Source organism: Oncorhynchus masou, unplaced genomic scaffold (assembly GCF_036934945.1).
Source record: "Oncorhynchus masou masou isolate Uvic2021 unplaced genomic scaffold, UVic_Omas_1.1 unplaced_scaffold_2___fragment_2___debris, whole genome shotgun sequence".
Classification (NCBI taxonomy): domain Eukaryota; kingdom Metazoa; phylum Chordata; class Actinopteri; order Salmoniformes; family Salmonidae; genus Oncorhynchus; species Oncorhynchus masou.
The window spans coordinates 481232-499373 of NW_027016544.1; the positions used below are offsets into that span (position 1 = coordinate 481232).

The 18142-nt window shown below is 42.8% G+C and overlaps 1 protein-coding gene across 1 annotated transcript; it reads right to left on the minus strand.

The window, feature by feature from the left end:
• Positions 1 to 2624: 2624 nt before the first annotated feature.
• Positions 2625 to 17772, minus strand: cdh19 (cadherin 19, type 2). The gene is made up of 11 exons (XM_064964616.1): positions 17382 to 17772; positions 16990 to 17284; positions 15667 to 15786; positions 14022 to 14189; positions 10824 to 11011; positions 9924 to 10177; positions 8156 to 8292; positions 7647 to 7768; positions 7257 to 7374; positions 6127 to 6378; positions 2625 to 4657 (listed from the first exon to the last, which is right to left on the minus strand). Exons 1-11 carry the CDS (start codon positions 17616 to 17618, stop codon positions 4128 to 4130), a joined length of 2421 nt encoding a protein of 806 aa, XP_064820688.1. The 5' UTR covers positions 17619 to 17772; the 3' UTR covers positions 2625 to 4127.
• Between the last annotated feature and the right edge of the window lie 370 nt (positions 17773 to 18142).

Genomic DNA, 18142 nt, shown 5'->3' on the forward strand with positions numbered 1-18142 from the left:
AATGTGACTTGCAGGTAGGGTTGAAAATTCTAGCAACTTTCCAGAAATTTCCATTTTTCTCCAGACGTCCTTTCCTGAAAACGGAAGCTGGAAATTTGAAGTCCTTCAACCAGTTTTTAGGGCCTTGGAATTTTGCAACATTACTTCAAGGCCTGAAGTTGCCTGAGGTATGAACTGGGTCGTGGAGGCTCCTCAGATGAGGAAGAACCATCCTCCTCAGTGAATTTCATACAATGTTAATAGTGAATCATTAAAAAAGTGATCAGATAAAACTATACTAAATATATTCACGTCACCATATAATTGATTAAAACACACTGCTTTGCAATGAAGGTCTACAGTAGCCTCAACAGCACTCTGTAGGGTAACACCATGGTAGCCAGAGGACAGCTAGTTTCCATCCTCCTCTGGGTACATTGACTTCAATACAAAACCTAGGAGGCTCGTAGTTCTCAACCCGTTCAATAGACTTAATGACAACTTTCAGAGGATGTCCTCCAACCTATCATAGCTCTTTCAGCATGAACTGACGTGTTGTCCACCAAATCAAAGGATCAAATAATGAATCTAGTACAGAAAGCATAAGCTACATCTAGCTAGCACTGCAGTGAATAATATGGTGAGTAGTTGACTCCAAGAGAAAGACAATAGTTGAACAGTTTTGACAAAAAAAAAACGTTTTAATGAAGGAAAAGAAAGAGAGTGAAGGAGAGAGCTAGCTATACTTTTTTGATATTTTTTCACTTTCACTTACTTAGCTAGCGAATGCAGCTAGCTAGTTTAGACTACTCAAACACCCGGTTCAAACAGAGAGGAGTTCTATGTTAGCTAGCTGGCTATCCAACACTGGAACTTTTCCAAGTCAAGGTAAGCTTTTGGTTTTATTTATTTATTGCCACAGGGGAATACTGGTGTAAGTGTGAAACTGCTTGCTGCTGACTGTACACTGTACTGCATGATTGTAGCGGTTTTACTAACACGTTAGTTCTCGTTGCTACAGTATGTTGATGTTAATATTGTGACAACAATGCAGGCTGTGTATAGAGGTTAGCATTTATGATATGAAGGTTTGGCTAGGTGAGGTTTTTTCACTTGGTCACAGACTGCTGATGTGTTGTGTACTGAAGTCCACAAGCTAAGGGAAAAGGTGAGAATAGGAGAGCGCGTAGATACGACGTGGAATTATACAACGATCAAAGGGATCATGCTGTTTGTATGTGGCTGCTATGAAAGGGAACTACGCTCGACTGTGATCAGGGGTGTATTCATTCCGCCGATTCTGTTGGAAAATGTTCATAAACGGAAGCAAACAAAAATAAACAGGGATAAACATACCAGAATTTGTCCAATAGACACTATTGTTTGCAACTGATGACTAATGATTACACCCTAGATCAGCTAGATGCAGGCAAGAGTGTGCAACACAGTATTGAACGCATCAATGTCTGTCACCTTGATTACTCAAATATCTCTCGACCTGTGCATCGACCTAGTAAACTTTAATTCATAGGCTAGGTTGTAGCAACCTCATGGGTATAAGGAAATGTCAAGTATCATGTAGTGGCCTAAACCAGGTTTTCCCTAACTCAGTCCTGGTGCCTCCCCTGGGTGCACATTTTGGTTTATGCCCGAGCACTACACAGATGATTCAAATAATCAAAGCTTGACGATGAGCTGGTTATTTTAATCAGCTGTGTAGTACTTGGGTCGGGGGCCTCAGCACTGAGTTTGGGAAACCCTTGCCTAAAACTATCAAAGTTACATTGAGCTGGGTGAAAGGAATATGAATGACAGTCATCCAATTTGCTGCAAAAGAAATAAGGCCATGATCATAAAAAATATAATGGTCCTCATCTTAAACTGCACCGACTGCCACTGGAACTGGAGTGCAATTATACACTTATAACTAAAGTTACAAAGGATGACCTTACAGCAGCGCTTCCCGAACTCTGTCCTCGGGACCTACACAGCCGATTCAAATGATCACTTAATGGTTAGTTGATTATTTGAATCAGCTGTGTAGTGCTAAGGCAAAAACAAAAACATGCACCCCTTGGGGTTCCGAGGACTGAGTTTGGGAAAATCAAATCAAATGTTATTTGTCACATGCCCCGAATACAACAGGTGTAGACCTAACCGTGAAATGCTTACTTACAAGCCCCTTAACCAACACTGCGTCCTCCCGAGTGGTGCAGTGGTCTAAGGCACTGCATCGCAGTGCTAGCTGTGCCACTAGAGATCCTGGTTTGAGTCCAGGCTTTGTTGCAGCCAGGCCGCAACCGGGAGACACATGGGGCGGGGCACAATTGGCCAAGCGTTGTCCAGGTTGGGGAGGGTTTGGCCGGCAAGGATGTCCTTGTCCTATTTCGCTCTAGTGACTCCTGTGGCGGGCCGGGCGCATGCACGCTGAAACAGTCGCCATGTGTACAGTGTTTCCTCAGACACATTGGTGTGGCTGGCTTCCAGGTTAAGTGGGCATTATATCAAAAAGCAGTGTGGCTTGGTTGGGTTGTGTTTTGGAGGACGCACGGCTCTTGACCTTTGCCTCTCTTGTGTCCGTATGGGACTTGGAGTGATTAAACAAGACTGTAACTACCAATTGGATACCACGAAATGGGAAGAAATAGGGGTAAATGTATTTTATTCTATTTTTTTTAAACAGTTCAAGAAATAGAGTTGATAAAATATTTACTAAATAAACTCAAGTAAAAAAAGTTTTTTTAAAAAGGAACACAATAAACTAACAATAACAAGGCTATATACAGGGTGTACCGATACCGAGTTCTGCCTTACAGGTTACAAACTCGGTGTCTGTGGGTTTTCGCTCCTCTCTTGTACTTGATGAATTAAGGTCACTAATTAGTAAGGAACTCCCCACACTTGGTTGTGTAGGGCTTTATTGAGAGGAAAAAAGAAAAACCTGCAGACACTAGGCTCTCCATGGAATGAGCTCTCCACTCTTGAACTACAGTGACAACCTTTTATGAGTGTGTAATGCAATGGCCTGGAACTCATGGTTTACAGACCACATTAGGTATGCAAGTCACATTATGTTGGCTTGCAAAGTGTGTGTAATTCCTATTGGAATCCAGCCAGTGTGAGGATATCCAACTGTCGCATTTTCTTGTCACCCTCAAAATGAATTAAGAATGACTGGTTGGGAAAAACTAAGCCATGAGACTCCCTAGGGGTGCAATAAGCCCAAGTAACATATTGGATTAGTTTAGAAAATGTTTGTGGTTTCATATTTGAGTAGCATAAGATTAATTCATTAATCAATCAATCAATGTACATCCACAAACAGATATTGAAACAAACAATATGATAATGATGGGCGTGGTTTTGGTTTAAAGCGATGTGCAGGACTTTCAGGCACTTGTATTAGGGTGAAACTCTCAAAATAAGGCCTTATGATATATGTATGCTATTGTGTTAAAGATAACTTTTTATAACATATTTGCATAGGATTTCACTTGGTGATGCCTATAGGACCAAAAATGGATGAATACAACAACCATGTCTCTGTCACTAACAAATACAGTCATGGGTGGTAACTATACAATTTACTCGAAAGATAAGGCACCCTGGGAAATATTGTAATAAGGATTTACACTAAGCAGTGTGTTATTTTAACACTGTTCCACAGACTGACCACTTTAAGTGTTGATGTAACACTCTCAGTGTTCAGTTGTTTTTTCTCACACTGGAGAATTTGCTGTGTAGCTACAGGTCCTATCTAATTCATCTGCCAAGAAAGTTCTGGCATGTGTCAAGAAACTTATGATGCGCTTATGCCACTGTCGTGAAGGTTCAAATACGAGAAAGTGTTACCCATCTTTAGAACTAATGCAGAATGAGGTCACGTATAGAAAGTTATGTTGCTTTAAATACTGTTTAAAAAATATCAAGAAACTGCCTGTTCAACAACAACATATAACTGTCATAACACTGATAATAATTATTACAGCTAGCTCCACTGTTTTCAACCATACAGGGGAAGAAAACAGGAACTTATTTGTCTCTTCCATCAGGATGTCAAAATTGAGTTCAGGGATGTGCTGTACTATTATATATGTTATTACGTTAAATTAATTAAATCAAATTATTTTTAAACAAATGTTAGCTGTTCAGAAGGTTGTCTCCTCCTCCGCTCCCCCATGCCAGAGAGTCAGTCTGACAAGGCGTGATCCGGGGTCCCGGGGACATTGGTCAGCATCCACAAAGTCCCATGACTCTAGGGAGCTAATGGACCCCGTGGGCGACCCTGTGCCCTCGAAGGCGTAGGTCTTCAGGCAGTCAAATGGCGGCACGTAGGGGTCCTGATCTGCTTCATTTAGCCGGTCCATGATGAACTGTTTAAAGACATCGTCCTCGGGGCCGATCAGGAGGGAGTGGCGGAGAGACATCGACATTCTGATACTGGCTGCCACCTCCTCTCTGCGGAGCCTCCGGTCCCTCCTGCGGGGGTGGGGACGAAGGGGGACAGCAGGCTGACAGAATCCCCCCAGGTCACCTCCTCCTCCGCCTCCTATTTCTCCGTAGTGCAGCACCTTCTCTGAGACCCCCTTCGGCAGCTCCAGCTCCTTCTCCGCTCTCCCCAGCCCCTCCAGCTGTTTCCTCCGGTGTCTCCTCAGCATCAGCATTACAATGCACAGCACTGGAGACACAAACCAACAGGAGATGATTGTGTGCTTTAAACACACATGCTGGCAAAATCCAAACAGATTAAGTATGTACACTCTTTAATGACAAGTAATAGGGCGGGCATTGATTTCTTCTATTATTTGGGGTTAATGTGAAATTCCTTAAGGGGAAACATTGAGAGGAAACAATTGGGAAAATTAGATACAGATGTAGGATCTTAATTATTTTGTTGCTGAGATCTTCCAGGAAATGCAAAGTTGTAGAGTATTTTAGTTTTAAAAAGCCTTCTAAAGTTTGCAGTTTCCACTTGAAAATGTCAGACTTGATTTCCCTAATGAAAAATGCATCAACCCCTGTACAATCTCCATTGACAGCATAGTGGGTTAATTTCCGCAACAACTACGAGCATTGAAGTACAATGCTCAACTTCTCCGCTGTTTTAGTGGCCTGGTTATCATGCTTTAAACAGCATAAAGCGAACTCTGTGTGAGAGCGAAGTATTGCATGTCGCTCATCTCAATAACTGTGGTGCTGCTCGTGGCATCTTCATTTCGCTGAGTCTACCTTTTGTTATAATCCACATAATAATTAAAATATCCTGTTGCTGCAGGATTATTTCCTGCTGTAGCAAACTGGTTCATATTAAGATCCTACATCTGTGCCATCATTTCCTCCAATACTGTAAAATAATATTTGATCTGAAGTCATCATTCATATTTAGCCTCATACAGTATCCAAATAAATACATTCTTTAGTGTGCTTTTAAGCCTAAGGGAACTAGCGATAGCGGTAGTGGAGTAACCTCATACAACCAGCCGGATGTCTCGCAAGCAAGTACTGGAGAGCTAGTAGCGGAGTGCTTATTGAGGCTAGTATTGGAGTGCTTTTTGTATTGTTTTCATGGGGTATTGCACTCATGTGAGGGGATGTTAGCCCAGTAAGCATAGCTATTAATATTTAATGTGATGGGCATAAGGATTACCCAAAGCAACAGAGGTCATTATAAAGCTCTACACTATTGCAAACCCATCAATGTCCCATGAAGCATTGGTATTGATGCATTGCCACAAATAAGCACATTACTAGCTGAAAAGGGACACCATTATTTTTGCTTTGCTAAGCATTTAGAAGTTTTACATTTGTGTTAAGGGCACACTAGTGAGTTTGAGTAAATTATGACTGTTATTAATGAGAGTGGGATAAGTTTCAGAGATATCCAACTATATAGCCACACACTACATACTTGCCCAGTCGATTTGAAGTGGAATTGCACTAGCTCACACTAACACAACCAGTCTGTTGAAAAAGAGTCACGTGTAACTTGTAGATCTGAAACAGCTTATTTGAATCAGGATATGTTTCCATATAAACACATTCAAACAGAACCCATCATATCGGATCCAAAGCATTTGAATGCAATAACGCATAAAAGAGAAAATACCAGATATGCCCATTCCAGGAGTACAGTACAGTGTCACTGACCTGTGAGTGTTGCCAGGCAGACCAGGAAGCCAAGCAGGGTCTGTAGGCTGACCCCAATAGAGATGGCCAGGGCCTCCACCCCGCCAGTGGGGCAGTGTCCGGCGGGCTGACAGCTGCACACGCTGATGGTCAGGGTACTGGTACTGGAGAGGGCTGGAGAGCCACTGTCCGCCACCACCATGGGCAGCAGGTACTGGGCACGGTCCCTACGGGTGAATGAGCTCCGCCGTGCCAGGATGCTAGCACTGTTGTCTGTGATGGATGGGAAGGTTTTATTTGAGGAGCGAACCTGATTTTAAAGCTTAAAACCTCTACAGGATCGGTGGGTCCCCCACGGGACTGTTGTGCTGACGTAGGCTAATGTGATTAGCATGAGGTTGTAAGTAACAAGATAATTTCCCAGGACATAGACATATCTGATATTGGCAGAAAGCTTAAATTCTTGTTAATCTAACTGCACTGTCTAATTTACAGTAGCTCTTACAGTGAAAGAATACCATGCTATTGTTTGAGGAGAGTGCACAGTTATGAACTTGGAAATGTGTTAATAAACCAATTAGGCACATTTGGACAGTCTTGAACAGAAATGCAATGATTAATTGGATCAGTCTAAAACGTTGCACATACACCGCTGCCATTTATTGGCCAAAATCTAAATAACGCCTGGGCTGGAATAATACATTATGGCCTTTCTCTTGCATTTCAAAGATAATGGTACCAAAAAAAAATACAAAAGAACTCATGTTTTTTTCTTTGTATTATCTTTTACCAGACCTAATGTGTTATATTCTCCTACATTAATTTAACATTTACACAAACTTCAAAGTGTTTCATTTCAAATGGCACCAAGAAAATGCATGTCCTTGCTCCTGGTCCTGAGCTACAGGCAGTTAGATTTGGGTATAAAAAAATGAAGGGTCCGATAGATATGTATGGTGTCCATTTTAGGACAGAATCACAGGTCTATGAATGTTGCTTTCGACATGTGATGATGTCCTAATATGGACACCGTAAAAATATAAGCTTGTCTATCTTTTCTTTCAGTGCATAGCTACACAGATGCTTAAGTGATGTCGGATTGTGTTCATAAATAGTTTGAATAACAGTTATACGATCTATCTGTACTTGACCTTGGTTGTCCCTGATTGTGAAATTAGGGTTGATGTACTTCTCAGGGACCATGGAGAAGTAGAAGTGGTGTCCCTCCACAGGTTCGTCCAGATCCACAGCGTTGATCAGCTGGATGAGCTTACAAGACACACAGACATAGCTGTCAGACCATGGTTCTGACTGACAGTGACTCTCAATGAGCATCGAAAAATACAAAATAGCATTGATAGTCCTACCTAGGGAATATCCCAACATTTATCTACGACAGTCAATACAAGGTAACTGACAAACTAACTGAGATAGCCTGTAATTGTGATTCAGCATTGTCCTCTCCGGGATACAGCCTATAACCTGTACAGAAGGCAAATGTTGCATTATTCTCAGTTAAAATAGTGAGGGGTCCATCCTACCTCTCCTGACTGTGTGCCCTCACAGATATATGGCTGGTACTCTCTGGCAAGCATTGGCGCATTGTCGTTTATGTCCAGCACTTTGATGAACACCACCACAGATGAGGATAGATGGTTCTGCTCTGCAGTTGTCAAGATAGACATTTGTTGGAGTCCGTTGGACACATGTATCATAAATGCTTTGGAAAAGCTCTGTCACAAAGGCAGTTTAACGTGATAAATTTTACTGTAATAGTCACATCTCCTTGAATTACAACGGTGGCTCAAATCATCACTCAATCCCAAAGCAGAAGGGATATTGGACAAAATGAAAGCTATAAAAACAGTTTAGAGCATTTCAGGAGAGTTGAATATTGTACATCCTTTGAGGCTAGTTGAAGATGGTTCAGTGTACCAGTAAGCTATTGCCAGTCATAGGGCATGTTTGCCATCATAGTGGATTGATGTGCTTTTCTCTGCATTATCAATACCTTATTGTATTTTGTATGAACGAGAGAAATTCTCCTTACTTGTTTCCTTGGCATTTATGGTTAGATTGTGCCAGGCTGCTTCCTCACGGTCCAAAGGTTTCGCAACAGTTACAGTCCCATTGTTTGGGTCTATTTTGAAAGCTTTTGTGATATCACTGCTTTTGTCAATGGAATATCTGCAAGAGAAATCACCAGGACACACAGTTAGCAAGCAATGCAAAGCGCTGGTTTCTCATAGCTGAGCAGACAAAGCACAGCGATTCCACCGAGAGATCCTTTGAGGAAACTGTTCATTTTTCTGTTTCCACCTACACAAATTCAACGGGCTCGAACAAAGCCCGGTATGACAGAACAGCAATACGCCAAAACAGTATGAAGAATTGTCGAGAATGACATTGTCAGGTGAATGTTTCTCAGAATGCTCTATATCTGAATAAAATACCATTCCAAAACATCTGAGTAAAATCAGATAGTGTTTTTTTCTCCAACTTGCCTTCCTGTGAAGGCCTCCAATAGAAGCTACAGCATACTGTGAGTGATATGCAGCACCTGCCACTCTTTAACACTGCTGGGCTACAGGCAACAGCACTGTCTCCGCAGCAACGTGCCCCACTTGCAAATGACTCTAAATCTAAATTCCATATGCCACCTTATACGGCGCTTTATTACATTTCTCGCGTCCTCTGCGAGTCACTTTGTGATAATACCACAGCAATAGATAGAAAAGCCTGTGAGGTATGAAGAATAGCCATGATTTATTCAACAGGCCTCATTTCCTGCTAAAGTAATATGAGGTAAATATGACCATGTACGGACTATCCACTAAAATCAAGGGTAAAAACAAATAAAATGCAGTCAGTAAGCACATTTCCATCCACAGTCGTACCGTATAAAAAAATGATCACAGTTGTAAAGGAAACAGGAAGGTGTCAGTATAATTTCTAAATGTCGACAATTTGTTAGTTTGTCATGTTGTGATATTTTGGTGTCTGTAAAGTGAATTATGCGACAAATTGCGGAGGAAACGATTTCCTGCGCAATTGTTGATATAATAACCGTCATATCAAGGTTCATTTGCAGTCATGCGATGCTATGTTATGTGGTCCTCAGACTACGACTTAAAAAAGCGTGTACTGTTTATTAGGCTACAGATGAAATAAGTTAGGATGAACTTCACAGGTTGGTGATGTTCCTTTGCTATAAATATTGAGGGTCTTATTAATTTGTATGTTGATTGGTGCTTAGCTACCAATTAACAAATAAGAAAGATCTTGCTTTTATCCATCTCATCCAGTGGATGCTGCTGAGGGGAGGACTGCTCATAATAATGGCTGGAACAGAGCAAATGGAATGGCAACCAACACATGGAAACCATGTATTTGATACCATTCCACTAATTCCGCTCCAGCCATTACCATGACCCTGTCCTCCCCAATTAAGGTGCCACCAACCTCCTGTGATCAAATCATATAACCTAACTTGTCAAGTCTATCTGTGAACAGTTGTCTGCCATTCATTGCAATAGTTTGTCTGACAGTCCTTGATAGAGTGGAAAATGCAAATGTGCTACTTTTTTATGCTGATTTGATTATATTTGCATGAAAATATGTCGCAAATTGGATTGAAACCGAGCCAGTGATACTACTAGAATTATAATAATTGTTTTACTCCAAGGAGGCATCCGTCTGCATGTGAACAGCTTAGACTGCTAACTTAGCAGTGTTAAGTGCAACCTATGGCTGGGGTTAGGAGGCGGGACATCTGTCCAGGTTATCTCCTATTTGACAGTCATGGAGTGTCACTTTACCTGATTGGGTTGTTGATTGCATCAGTGTCTCTGGCACTAACGGTACCAACCACGGTCCCCGCCACCATATTTTCCAGAACCTTCCACTCATAATCGGGCGCCATGAAGATAGGGGGCTCATCCACGTCCTCGACGACGATCTTTAGGGTGGTCCTGTCCTGAAACTCGTAGTAGCTCAGAAAGCGGGTGTCTATGTGATCGTTGACAGCCTTCGCAGACATTACGAACCGTCGCTTGCTCTCATAGTCCAGAGGCTAAAAAAGTACAAAAAAATCAATAACAGCTCTTTGTAGCTAAGCTCTTACTGGAAGGCACTTTTTGGTATGGAACAACTAAAAATACCTCTTTTGTCGATCGATTTTCCAGCAGTGTGATACAGTATGCCACTTTAGATTAATTGGCCAAAATATTATGAAGACATAACCATTTCACAAACCCTGAAAACCAGCACCCTGCTGTCTTCTTTGAAGTCCCATTTCCCCCTATTCTATAAGATTGGACGAGGAAAATGCATCATTCAAAGTCAGTGAGCCACCAGCTGTGGTCTTGCACTTAACTGATGCAGTATTTAGATTGACAGTCAATGATGAGCCAATGATTTTAATAACAAGCCGATTTCAGCCCCATTCAATTCCCCTGTGTCTTGAATGGAATAAACAGCGTATCGAGAAGAACACAAAGTCTACTGTAAATGACTTGCACAATAGAGGAAAAGGCCATTCAAAGACATAACTAACCTAAAAATATGTTTCCATAACCATAGACAATATGAAAAACAAATAGCATAAAGAAGTCAAAAGATGTAAGTACGGTGTCCATATTAGGCCAGCATCACAAGGATGTAACACTTTGCATTGGTGGCTAAAGTACAGTAAAGTACAGTGTTTTAACTATCTTCACCTTGGCCAGGAGGACCACTCCTTCCTGTGTGACTGGATCCGTTTGGATCTTGAAGGTGGCGCTCTCCTCCAGGTCCTCCAGACTGTAGTTCATCCTGGCGTTGATGCCCACATCACCATCGTCTGCCATGATCCTACCCACGGTTGTGCCCACCGCAGCAGACTCCAGAACAGCAAAGGTGTACAGGTCTGGGGAAACAAGAGCCCAAGGAGAGTCCAAGGAAATCGATGAATGGATACATCTGTTCAATTGATTCTGCTGCTACAGACAGATACAGTGTGTTGGATAAGGAACATTTGTGAAAACATATGACTTTTCACATTTTCACATGCCTGCAAGAAACTAAAAAGGACTGTCCTTTTGCTTATTGTATACATCGTTCCTAGGTGTTTCCTATGCGGCTGAAGAAGTGTGGCGATTAAGTTGTGAATAGCCAGTGAAGGGTGTCTGTAGTAGCGTGGAAAATTCTAAACAGAAATCATTAGCGGCCCGTAGGAACCGATTGTGGTGAGGCATAGATAAGTCATAACAGGTGATGGGTCTACATAGTCCTGGCCCAACTCTAATAAGATGATGAGAAAACGTGATTGTGTCTTCAAGTGAGTCTATTTGATGACTGTCACGAGTTGTGGACGCTCAACAGACTACCCAAAACAAAAACAACAAACGACTACTCTCTGATAATGACTTTCAAAGGTTCCAAACCACCTTACACGTATTGGTCAGTCTGTGAGATATAAACTCAGCAAAAAAAGAAACGTCCCTTTTTCAGGACCTTGGATTTCAAAGATAATTGGTAAAAATCCAAATAACTTCACAAATCTTCATTGAAAACAGATGTAAACACTGTCTCCCATGCTTGTTCAATGAACCATAAGCAATTAATGAACATGCACCTATGGAAGGTCGTTAAGACACTAACAGCTTACAGACAGTAGGCAATTAAGGTCACAGTTATGAAAATGTAGGACACGAAAGAGGCCTTTCTACTGACTCTGAAAAACACCAACACCAGGATGGCAACAACAACTGCCTGAGTTACACCAGGAACGCACAATACCTTCATTAGTGCTCAGGTTGTCCACAATAGGCTGAAAGAGTCTGGACTGAAGGATTGTAGGCCTGTTGTAAGGCAGGTCCTTACCAGACATCACCGGCACCAACGTCGCCTATGGGCCCAAACCCACCGTTGCTGGACCAGACAGGACTGACAAAAAGTGCTCTTCTCTGACGAGTCGCAGTTTTGTCTCACCAGGGGTGATGGTCGGATTCGCGTTTATCGTCAGAGGACTAAGTGTTACAGCGAGGCCTGTACTCTGAAGCGGGATCGATTTGGAGGTGGAGGGTCCGTCATGGTCTGGGGCGGTGTGTCACAGCATCATCGGACTGAACTTGTTGTCATTGCAGGCAATCTTAATGCTGTATGTTACAGGGAAGACATCCTCCTCCCTCATGTGGGACCATTTCTGCAGGCTCATCCTGACATGACCCTCCAGCTTGACAATGCCACCAGCCATACTGCTCGTTCTGTGCGGGATTTCCTGCAAGACAGGAATGTCAGTGTTCTGCCATGGCCCATCGAGGAGCCCGGATCTCAATCCCATTGAACACGTCTAGGACCTGTTGGATCAGAGGGTGAGGGCTAGGGCCATTCCCCCCAGAAATGTCCAGGAACTTGCAGGTGCCTTGGTGGAGGAGTGGGTGACATCTCACAGCAAGAACTGGCAAATCTGGTGCAGTCCATGAGGAGGAGATGCACTGCAGTACTTAATGCAGCTGATGGCCAAATCAGACACTGACTATTACTTTGATTTTGAACCACCCTTTGTTCAGGAACACATTATTCCATGTCTGTTAGTCACATGTCTGTGGAACATGTTCAGTTTATGTCTCAGTTGTTGAGTCTTGTTATGTTCATACAAATATTTACACATGTTAATCTAGGGTAGGTGGGACGCTAGCGGCCAACATCCAGTGAAATTGCAGAGTGCGAAATTCAAAAATACTAAATTCAAATATTTAACATTCTTGAAAATACATGTGTTGTACATCAAAATAAAGTTTAACTTCTTGTTAATCCAGCCGCCATGTCAGATTTAAAAAAGGCTTTACGGCGAAAGCATACAAACACATGAAAATCATCTTTCAACCAGGTAGGTGCGACACAAAAGTCAGAAATAGCAATATGAAAAATGCCTTACCTTTGATGATCTTCTACTGTTGGCACTCCAAAAGGTCCCAGTTACAGTGCCTTGCGAAAGTATTCGGCCCCCTTGAACTTTGCGACCTTTTGCTACATTTCAGGCTTCAAACATAAAGATATAAAACTGTATATTTTTGTGAAGAATCAACAACAAGTGGGACACAATCATGAAGTGGAACGACATTTATTGGATATTTCAAACTTTTTAACAAATCAAAAACTGAAAAAATGGGCGTGTCTTCGGGGTTTCGCCTGCCATATCCGTTCTGTTATAAGCACAGACATTATTTTAACAGTTTTAGAAACGTTAGAGTGTTTTCTATCCAAATCTATTTGCATATCCTAGCTTCTGGGCCTCAGTAACGGGCCGTTTACTTTGAGCACGCTTTTCATCCGGATGTCAAAATACTGCCCCCTACCCCAGAGAGGTTATGTTTGCTGAAAATAAACACAGTTGACAGTGAGAGGCGTTTCTTTTTTTGCTGAGTTTATAAGTCATAAACTTGTAAGAAACTATTTGAAGCATACTGCATCTCAAATAGCATAAGTAGATTTAGAAAAAAAAGAACGTCGTACTTTGTTAAAAGTGCTGTCCCTGTTTTCCCATTTGAGAGAAATTGATTTCTTCCCTTGGCATTCATTTAGAGAGGTTTATCTCAGAGGAAGCCAGGTTTGTTTCCAAAGGTCATGACAAATGTCCTTTCATGTGTGAATGATTAAATTCATCCAGCGGGCTCACAAACAGACACACACAGCCGCGCCACACACACACACACACGCACTCACGGGCACACACGTTCGCTCAGAATATACATCTGCTTGTGTGTTTAAACTGCAGTCTACAACAAGAAGTAAGAGCAGAATACAACTGTGTCATGCAAACTAAAGAGGCTGAAAATACTCATACTCCTTTCCTCTTTTGTGATGTGAATCAGCATGTGCGAGAGGATTGGAAGTGGCACATTGACTCTGTGGAAGCACCTGATGTGACTCACTGTGCTGGAAGGTGGGTCCGTTGTCATTGACGTCCGTCAGGCTGATGGTGACAGTGGTGGAAGCAGAGTAACCACCGCTCAGTCCCAGCATATCCTTCACCTGCACCACCACCAGATACTGGTCCCTAGCCTCCCTGTCCATGTTGGCCATCGAGGTCATGATGATGCCTGAGGGTGGGGGAGGGAGAGCAGAGAGAGAGAGAGAGGGGTAGGAAAGTGGAGACAGAGAGGGGGCGGGTGAAGAGAGAGATACCACCCAGAGAGAGAGGGGTGAATACACACAAATCTTTCTTATGTAAATCAAGTACTTGCTCTTTAAAGATGTTGAACATGACATATGTTGTATTCATGGACCCATGTGAATGTCTCTATAGTATACACTACATTAGTAGTCTAGCTAAATAAAGGTTAAATAAAACATAAAAAATACATGGCCAAATGTATGTGGACACATGCAACATCTCATTCTAAAATCATGGGCATTAATATGGAGTTGCTGTCCCCCCCCTTGCTGTTATAACAGCCTCCACTTTTCTGGGAAGGCTTTCCACTAGATGTTGGAAAATTGCTGCGGGGACTTGCTTCCATTCAGTCAAAAGAGCATTAAAGAGGTCAGGCACTGATGTTGGGCGATTAGGCCTGGCTCGCAGTTGGCGATCCAATTCATCCCAAAGGTGTTCGATGGAGTTGAGGTCCGGGCTCTGTGCAGACCAGTCAAGTTCTTCCACACCAATCTCGACGAACATTTCTGTATGGACCTCGCTTTGTGCACGGGGGCATGTTATGCTTAAACAGTAAATGGCCTACCCCAAACTTGGAAGCACAGAATCATCTAGAATGTCATTGTATGCTGTAGCATTAAGATTTCCCTTCACTGGAACTAAGGGGCCTAGCCCGAACCATGAGAAACAGCCCCAGACAATTATTCCTCATCCACCAAACTTTACAGTTGGTACTCTGCATTCGGGCAAGAAGCACTCTCCTGGCATCTGTCAAACCCAGATTCATCGTCGGACTGCCCGATGGTGAAGCGTGATTCATCACTCCAGAGAACGCATTTCCACTACTCCAGAGTCCAATGGTGGCACGCTTTACACCCCTCCAGCCGACACTTGGCATTGGTGATTAAGGCTTGTGTGCAACTGATCGGTCATGGAAACCCATTTTTTTAAGCTCCCGACAAACAGATCTTTTGCTGACATTGCTTCCAGAGGGAGTTTGGAACTCGGTAATGAGTGTTGCAACCGAGGACAGATGATTTTTACACGCTATGCACTTTAGCACAAGGTTGGTCATGTTCTGTAAGCTTGTGTGGACTACCACTTTGCGGCTGAGCTGTTTTGCTCCTAGACGTTTTCACTTCACAATAACAGCACTTACATTTGACCAGGGAATCTCTAGCAGGGCATTCATTTGACGAACTGACTTGTTGGTAAGGTGGCATCCTATGAATGTGTCATGTTGAAAGTCACTGAGCTCTTCAGTACAGGCCATTCTACTGCCAATGTTTGTCTATGGAGAATGCATGGCTGTGTGCTCAATATTATACACCTGTTAGCAATGTGGTTTAAATAGCCCAATCAACTAATTTGAAGGTGTGTCCACATACTTTTTGCCTTGTAGTTTATCTATCTCTCAACTATACCTGTTTTGGGCTCCACAGAGAAGTAGGGCTCCCCCTGTAGGATGGAGTAGATGAGCTTGGCATTGTTTCCAAACAGGGGATCGTCAGCATCTGTAGCTGTCACCTGGGCCACGATAGTCCCTGTGGAGTGGGAGAGGATCACACAGGCAGGTTTGGCTCAGGCTACAGCCTCCCAGCCACCCTCCAGCAGCCAACGGGGAAATAAAGTGATTATGCCACGTTCCCACAGGGTCTGTCTGGCTCAGGGGTGCAAAGGGAGGCGGTGGGCAAAGGAGGGATGGGATAAGGCTGGGTGCCCAACGCTCACCGTGGCCTTTCACTAGGCACTGAGCCTGGGCAGGTGTGCGTGACAACCTCTCCACCCTCCACCGTGACATCTCTCTTTCTCTTTGTCTCTCGCTCCCTATCGTTCTCTCTCCTCGTTTCTCTCCCTCCACCACTCTGTCACTATCTTTCTCTGTCCCCTCTCTTTCAGTCTGCATGTCTATTTCTGTTTCTTCTAGCGACCACTCTCTCTTTCTCTCTTGCTCTCTCTCTATTAGCCGGGGTATTACTTTCTGTATCTCTCATTCACTATGACCACCTCTGTTTGTGTCTCCACCTTTTTCTTTTTTCCTCTCATTCTCTCTCTCTTCTACTCATTCTCTCTCTCTCTATCCAAGTCCAATGCATTATGATTTATTACAAGAAAGATATTACTCTGAAAAGGCAGATTACATATAAATTGAAATGGTTATGCTTGCGCTATGAAATGGCACTAGTAATGATAACAGTATTTACATAAGAATAAATCATATGAGGGATTCAGAGGTATGATACACAAACCAATACTTTCAACTTCCTGAAAGGGCGACTGACGACAGCCTTTATATTATTTTATCATTTCAAATGAGATGAAACAATTAATTTATTTCAAATGCTCTTCAAGGTACATTTCAAACCTGTATGAAATCCCCTGGACCATGTGAGGGACTCACAAATCACAACTCCAGGTGCTAAGCAAAATACATTCATACGGTAAATGTACTTGTTTTAATTTCAAATGCTCTTCAAGGTACAGGTGCAGGTAACATTTCAAACCTGCATAAAATCACCTCTGCCATGTGACTTGAGGGACTTAATCGTAACTTCGTGTGCTCGGTAAAATTCACAAGATCCCTCAACTAAGATTTTTCATCAACCATATGCGTAATTTAAATGTAATTGACTGTGTCACTGTCCATACTAGGACAGTCTCAGGAGGAGTTATTTCAAACTTCTGCTGGGACTGAGGCTGTCCTAATATGGACCTGTAGTTTCCACATACTGATGTGTCAAACATACCCATGGGACACATCTCAGGGATGCTGGAGACATAGGGCTCGTTCTGGAACTGGGGGATGTTGTCGTTGATGTCTTGGACCTTGATGATGAACTCTGACTGGGGCTCCACGGGTTCGTTGGACTTCCGGGCAAGGGCATGAGCCTGCAGGAGGTAGAAGGCCTTCTCTTCGCGGTCTAGCTTCTGCAATGTACGGATCTCTCCTGAATATTCATTAATCTCAAACATCTCCCCTGCACCTTCCCCCGACAGTATATACTTGATAGAGAAATCCCCTCTGTCGTAGTCTGATTTTAGCTGAGGGAAAGGAGAAAAGAAAACAAATCTACTGAGAATTGAGTCAAAAGCCATTGACTGCTATAATGTTAATTTTCATTCAGGGGAGAACTAGTACCTGGCCAATCACGCTTGGAGTGGGGTCCTCCTCTGGGACAAAAATCTGTTTCCAGATCCAGCCTCGTCTGAGTCTCTGGTGTAGAGCTGTGGTGGGAGACCCCTGGCCAAGCTGGTGGTCGGGCTCCAGACTGTGTGGAGCTCTCGCCTCACTCAACATGCAGCATGATGTCAAGGACAGGATAATAACTAAGTCCAGCAGACAAGGACACCGCATTGTGATTGTCCGCTGATCCATTTTCTGAGCCTCTCCCCGTGGTTAGCGCACAGAGGTACAGATGTCACTGGTTCATTAAAAAGGTTCCTCTGAGCATCAGAGAGACACAGTGATATGGCGAGGACCTCAGAGAGGTGGCCGGCCACCCTGCTGTTGGCCTGTTTCTGTAGACAGTCATTCTGTTGTGGAAGGGACAAGGGCGGTTAGAATGGATGACTTGTTGAACTTGTTTCATAAGATGAATATTCCAACATATTCATAAGATTTTGTAATGATTTATCAAAATGGAGATGATGGGTGAATTAATTCTGGTCAAAGCAATTTGACCACATTGAGAGATGGAATCCTCATCTGAACAATACACAACCGAGATCAATTTTTAATAAGAAGAGAAGCAAGTCATCTTTCATATTTGATTGTTGTTTATCTAGCTGACAAGATGAAAGAATATTTTTACCAGGCTTTGACACAAATCTAAATACCAGCCCTGGCCTCTATCAACCCCTTGTCAAACACTGCATTTAGAGGCATGAAAATACATTTTA

Bases quoted from the DNA above. Each gene is read 5' to 3' on its own strand.
- cdh19 (XM_064964616.1), bottom strand. From the start codon at position 17,618: ATGGATCAGCGGACAATCACAATGCGGTGTCCTTGTCTGCTGGACTTA. The intron at 14,190-15,666 runs GTATAGTTGAGA...CCCCACCCTCAG, and splicing joins CTCTGTGGAGCCCAAAACAG to GCATCATCATGACCTCGATG. The intron at 6,379-7,256 runs GTCAAGTACAGA...CATCCATCACAG, and splicing joins CACAATCAGGGACAACCAAG to ACAACAGTGCTAGCATCCTG.